The 7,111-nt window shown below is 37.6% G+C and overlaps 1 protein-coding gene across 1 annotated transcript; it reads left to right on the top strand.

Moving 5' to 3' along the window:
- The first annotated feature begins 2,450 nt into the window (after positions 1–2,450).
- Positions 2,451–6,467, top strand: LOC105335578 (retrovirus-related Pol polyprotein from transposon opus). Its single transcript, XM_066071529.1, has one exon. The coding sequence runs from the start codon at positions 2,451–2,453 to the stop codon at positions 6,465–6,467; it is 4,017 nt and encodes a 1,338-aa protein (XP_065927601.1).
- Positions 6,468–7,111: the final 644 nt, after the last annotated feature.

Genomic DNA, 7,111 nt, shown 5'->3' on the forward strand with positions numbered 1-7,111 from the left:
TTATATAATAATAGTATATAACAAACTTGTCGGGAAGTCTCATATATGCATTTAATTAGGTTTCATTCTGGAGTAGAACAATTATAGACTAGTAATGACGACCACCTCTCTGCCTGGAATAAAAATGAACTGTGAAACTTATAATAAAATATATAAATATATATATATAAAAAGATCTGGTCTACAAAATCATAAATTCAGTTTTCCTTTCAGGTGTGTGGGAGTGAAGAAGATAATTTTTAACATTATATGTATTAATAACACATATACATCCATTTTGGCCCTGCCCAAGAGTCAAAACCCATACTCCAGGGGACATGGAAATTAAAATTTCAGTAGAAACTTCCTGGTAAACATAATTATAAGTCAGTTTTTTATATACCGATGTGTGAGAATAGAGAAGAAATTTGTAAATATTATATGCATTAACACCATATTGCAATACCCCCCCCCCCCTTCCATGTCCTGAACCACTGACCCAGGGACCATACATTTCACAATAAAGGTAGAGGAGTTAGTGGACATCATAACCATGTATTCAGTTTTTTGCCCACATGTGAGGGAGTAGAGAAGGGTATTTATTTTATGATTTTAAACATTTTTACTATATGCCCATGCATATTGACCCCACCCTAGAGCCTGAACCGCTAATAAAGGGGTCAAGAATTTCACAATTTTGTAAGAGGGCTTCATGGGCATCATAACCAGGCATGTAGTTTTAAACAAATATATATGGGAGTAGAGAAGAAGATTTTCCAAGATGTAATACATTTTTACTATATAGCCATATTGGCCCCACCCTAGAGCCTGAACCCATGACCCAGGGATGATGAATTTCACAATTTAAGTAGAGAACTTCCTGGACATCATAACCAGGCATTTAGTTTTTAACAAATGTATATGTGAGTAGAGAAGAAGAGTTTTCAAGATTTAAAACATTTTTAAATATGGGCATATTCGCCCCGCCCCTAGAGCCAGAACCCCTGACCCAGAGGCCATGAATTTTACAATTTTGGTAGAAAGCTTCATGGACATCATAACTATGCAACCAGTTTTTTCCTCACATGTGTGAGAGTAGAAAAGATTTTTGAAAATGTTGGCTTTTTTGCATATTTGGCCCTACTTGTGGCGCCCTGTGGTAGAGCCATGAATTTCACAATTTAAAATCCTATTACCATAGATATGCCTAAGATAAAAATGGTAACAATCAGCCTTGTAGTTTTTAAGAAGTTAGAAATGTAAAATTGTTAACGCACGTCGCAAGACGCACGACTACGGACGAAAACGAATAGCAATAGGTCAACTGAGTTTACTCAGGTGACCTAAAAATACAACCCATGACATGTTAACACTATGTTAACACTTGCACGTTGTTTTTTTAGAGATAGAGATTAATATCAGACACTATTTTATGCTGTATATGATCATATTTTGTATTATACCTCAATTTTAATACAATTTTACAGTTTTTATTACCTTTTTACAGTTGATTTAGATAGAAGATAAATATTTTGTGCAATTAAGTGTGACTTGTGCATTTGTATTTTCAATAATCGACCAAGTTAACTGATGTAAAAGAAGGCATCTCTACCCCCACCCCCTACCCACCATTTCCAATGTAAAGTTACACCCCCCCCCCCATTACCAACCTGTACTCAGAGGATAATATTTTTATATTAAAACATTAATTTTTTCTCAAATGATGAAACTATTTTAAAGCATGAGAATAAGATAATTATAAAATTCCCTCACTGAACAGTTTGAACAATCATTTCATGTGATGAATAATCTGTTTGGTGCTCTTGCATAAAATTATATTTATGATGTAACATTAACAAAATCAACTGTCAATAATCTAGGATATCTAAAGACTAACCAAAATCGGTCCGTGTGTCAGATCTGTGTCTGTACATAACAAGTTGGCATCCTTGATTGACAAGATTAGACAAAGAATATTCGTTTGAGAGAAGAATGGGCAAAATGAGGGCAAGTGAAGTATCCTTTGGTTTGAGACAACTGGGACCAAAACATAATCCAAGCTTTGAGGTAAATTCTTCTGGGTCGCATGTTGAGTGACGTTGTTGATACTTTTTGTTCGACCGTAAATACTCACCTAATTGTCTAAGTAATATTTCGCTTAATCGATTACGACAAAGAGCACACAGCGGATGTGACTGGTGTGACATATTTAAAGTACAAGTTAATTACATAATCACTGTCAACCAAATGTTTTATTATATGGTAAAATGTACTGTTATGTAAAACATATTATTGAAGCTGAATATAATAAACAGTCTACACACACACATGCGTTGTATATGACATGGTGTCAGAAGTGGCTGCCAAAATCGGCCAGAAACCCAGACCAAACGAAAACATCCTTCAAGGAAATTAAGTGTTCGACATTTACAGTGACCATTTGAAGTCATATTTCATGTCATTTTGAAAAGATGGCATCGGACAAGGAGCCAAATCCGAAGATGGCCTGGGAATCTCAGGACCTCCCGAGTGCATTTAAGTCATTCAAAGCTCACTGTGAATTTATGTTTGGTGGACCTCTCAAAGGGAAATCGGAGGAACAACAGTGCAATTACCTGATGTTATGGGTAGGTGAAAAGGGCAGAAACATTTATTCGACTTGGAATCTGCAGGGTGATGACAAGAAAACTTTAAAAGTTTATTTTGACCGTTTTGAACAATATTGCAAGCCTAAATCTAATGTGATATATGCACGTTACAAGTTCAAGTGTCGCACTCAAGATGAAGAAGAAACTTTTGAACAGTTTTATACCGATTTGAAAGTGTTGTTCAATGACTGTGGTTATAATCCTGATATTGAGGATGAGATGTTGAGAGATCACATTGTGTTTGGTGTGAAATCAAAGAAAGTTCGTGAAAAACTCATTAGTGAAGGATCAGAGCTGACCCTACAGAAATGTACAGACATTGTAAGAACATTTGAGCTGTCACAGAAGCAATTGAAATCTATGAATTCATCAGGGGAAGACCCTAATGTGAATGTCATTGTAAAGAAGAAGCCGCAAGCAGTCAAACCTCGCGCATTCAAGGCAAAACAGAAGAAGTGTTCCCGATGTGGATACGAACATTTCTATAAAGATAGATGTCCTGCTATTGGTCAGTTGTGTAATTTGTGTCAGAAGCCTGACCATTTCGCAAGTATGTGCAAAACTAAAACACAGTCATACTCCCACAAGCATGTTAAAACCAAAGAATATCATAAACAGAAGAAGAAAGTGAATATGGTACAAGAAATATCATCAGATACAGACAGTGAAAGTGACGAAGAAAGTGATACATCTGCTGAAATATTTATGGGCATGATACATGAAGTTAACTCTGTAAATCCAGAATCAGACTGGACAGTAAACTGTAAAGTGAATGACCATAGTGTAACAATGCATGTGGACACTGGAGCCAAATGTAATGTCGTTAGCCGGAATGTTCTACAGCGCCTGAAATTCAGTGAAACAATACAGAGATCAGAAGCCGTATTGAAAAGTTTCAGTGGACATACCATGAAATCCACAGGATTAGTAGTACTTCCATGCATATTTCACCATGAAACATTCAACATTCCATTTGAAGTTGTAGACATCAAAACTCCAACAATACTTGGATCAGAGACAAGTCAACAGATAGGACTAGTTCAGAAGATGTTTAGTGTGGCACAATTTGAAACACAGGCCTCACAAAACCTTACCGAACAGTTGATACGCAAGAACTATTCAGATTTATTCATTGGTGTTGGTCGTTTACCTGGCAAACACAAGATACACTTGAAGGAGGATGTGCAACCAGTCGTCCATCCACCGAGACGTATCTCAGTAGCACTTCGTCAAAAGGTGAAGGACAAACTTAGAACCATGGAGAAAGACGGAATCATTATTCGGCAGATAGAGCCAACTGAGTGGGTCAACAGTCTTGTTACAGTCATAAAACCCAATGGTTCAGTGAGACTTTGCCTTGATCCTAGAGATCTCAACAAAGCCATAAGAAGACCCCATTATCCTATGCTTACCATTGAGGAAATTGTCACTCGCATGCCAAATGCCAAGTACTTCTCCAAGTTGGATGCAACTTCCGGTTTTTGGCAGATTCAGCTGGACGAGGACAGTTCCAAACTTTGTACATTTAACTCACCACTTGGAAGATTCAGATTCTTAAGGATGCCATTTGGTCTAAACTGTGCATCGGAAATATACCAAAGTGTGATGTCACGAATGGTGGAAGACATTGACGGTGCTGAAGTCATCGTTGACGATATTCTTGTGTGGGGTGAAACTCTAAAAGAACATGACGAAAGATTAAAGAAAGTCTTAGAACGAGCAAAAGACTATAATTTGAAATTGAGTTCCGAAAAATGTGAATTCCGCAGAAAGGAAGTGACCTATGTTGGACATGTTCTCAGTAGTGAGGGTCTCAAGGCAGATCCAGAGAAGATCCGGGCCGTGACAGAAATGACACCGCCAACTAACAAAAAGGACCTAAGGAAATTCATGGGATTCATTCAGTATCTTGCAAAATTTCTTCCAAACTTGTCTCAGGAATCGGCACCCTTAAGACAATTACTCTCTAAGGATGTTGCATGGCATTGGGATGGAAACAAGCAGAAAAGTTTCCAGAAACTGAAGGAGATGGTAACCAATACTCCAGTTTTGACATATTTTGATCCTGAAAAACCAGTCTTACTTACCGTGGACAGCAGCTCAACAGGTCTTGGAGCAGCAATAATTCAAGATGGTAAACCAATTGCATTTGGATCCAGAGCTTTGACTACAACACAGCAGAAGTACTCACAGTTGGAAAAGGAGACCCTAGCTATAGTTTATGGCTGTCAGAAATTTCACCAGTATGTCTATGGAAGACGAATTCAAGTTGAAACTGACCACAAACCTCTTCAGTCTATCTTCCGTAAACCATTACATGACATTCCAGCCCGACTGCAGAAAATGGTTCTTACATTACAATGTTATGACTTGGATGTAACATACAAACCTGGGAATACTCTTGTTGTAGCTGATCATCTATCCAGAAATTACTTGAAAGAGACAACAGAGAAGTTAGTTGATGAATTCTCCGTCAATGCTTTGTCGTACTTACCCCTATCACCTGGAAAGTATGCAGAATTACAAAAATCAGCTTCCGCAGATCTTGAAATGATTCTACTCAGTAAAGCTATTCTAGAAGGATGGCCAGAGAGTCGCGATCAACTTCCCGTGGAAATACGCACCTACTGGAATTACAGAGATGAACTTGCATGCATAGATGGCTTGATCTACAAAGGTCTTAGACTAGTGATACCACAAACCTGTCGTAAGGAAATGTTAGCGAGGATACACGAATCTCATTTAGGCATTGTAAAATGCAAAGCAATGGCACGTGAAGTCATGTTTTGGCCATCAATGGGAAGTTACATTGAAGATATTATCTCCAAATGCAGCATTTGTGCTACCCATCAACGACAAAATCCAAGAGAAAGTCTTATTCCTCATAAAATACCAGACCGACCTTGGTCTAAAATAGCCATGGATTTGTTTGAATTCAATGGACACCAGTATCTCCTGTCAGTAGACTTTTATTCAAAATGGCCAGAGATAGCGAAACTGGAACAGCCTAACTCCAGTTGTGTGATTCAACATCTAAAGAGCCTGTTCGCACGATATGGTATTCCTGATGAAGCCTTGTCTGATAATGGACCTCAGTTTGCTAGTGCTGAATTTAGGAAATTTGCCCAAGAGTATGAATTTCGCCACTTGACGTCTAGTCCCCATTTTCCCCAATCAAATGGACAAGTGGAACGAATGGTTCAAACAATCAAACACTTACTCGAAAAAGCAAAGGATCCTTACCTGGCAATCTTGGATTATAGGAACACACCTTTTGAAGAACTTGGATTATCGCCAGCTCAGTTATTTCTAGCGAGACGATTAAGGACAAAGTTACCTGTATCAGCAACACTTTTGAAACCACAAAACGCTGAATTTGTCAAAGAAAGCTTAAAGACTCGCCAGGCCAAGCAGAAGAGGAAATTTGATAAACATGTTCCAAAATCTGACTTGAAACCATTGATTCCAGGAGAAAAGGTTTTGATCAAACACAATGATCAGTGGATACATGGATCAGTTGCAGAGAAACATGAATTGCCACGTTCATATGTAGTTAAGGGAAACAATGGCAGGAAATATCGCAGAAATAGAAGGGACTTAAGGCCAACGAACTCTAATCCTGCAGAAGTGAGGGAAAAAGAAGAAAACCTGGAAATTACACCATTCCTGGATCATGCCGCCCAACATGGATCGATGGATCGTGTGGATAGGAAACCCGAGAGGAAACCTACTATTGGTAACACAGAGGAGATACAGAAGGACGCGCCTCAAAAGATTCAGAGTCCAGTGAAGACCAGGTCGGGACGTGAAATCAAACTTCCATCAAGATTCCGTGATTAGTTGTGAAATCAGTGATAATGTGTTTAATATTTTATTTCTTTATTTGAAATTATCAGTGAAAGTTGTAGTGGCTCAGACAGAGCATCGGTGCAACTTGTGTATTGATTCATAAGGATTCAGAGATGGAACCTATGACAGCAGAACAATTTACAGAATAGTAAATTTTCATTTATTAGACTTTTAAAGTAAAATTCGAAATTCTTTTCGTTTAATATAATTGTATGTAGATTGGCTTAAACTAAATTCTTGAAAGAAAGGGAGATGTGACATATTTAAAGTACAAGTTAATTACATAATCACTGTCAACCAAATGTTTTATTATATGGTAAAATGTACTGTTATGTAAAACATATTATTGAAGCTGAATATAATAAACAGTCTACACACACACATGCGTTGTATATGACAACTGGTTAGTTTGGGAACCTCAATCCTCCATGGCACCTTGTCTAATCTCTAATTGTTTTAAGAGGTAAGTGTCCTCAGACCCTGTTTTGTATTTCCTCTGAACTTTTTATTCTACACTTTTTATTTATACACTGTTTGAATTCGTCATCGCCACTTGTCACCTTTAATTACTAGTAACTTCTTGGATCAATAATGTCCACATAAACGTCATTAATATTCAATGAATACCAATATTT

The sequence above is a fragment of the Magallana gigas genome, chromosome 9 (genome assembly GCF_963853765.1).
Source record: "Magallana gigas chromosome 9, xbMagGiga1.1, whole genome shotgun sequence".
NCBI lineage: Eukaryota > Metazoa > Mollusca > Bivalvia > Ostreida > Ostreidae > Magallana > Magallana gigas.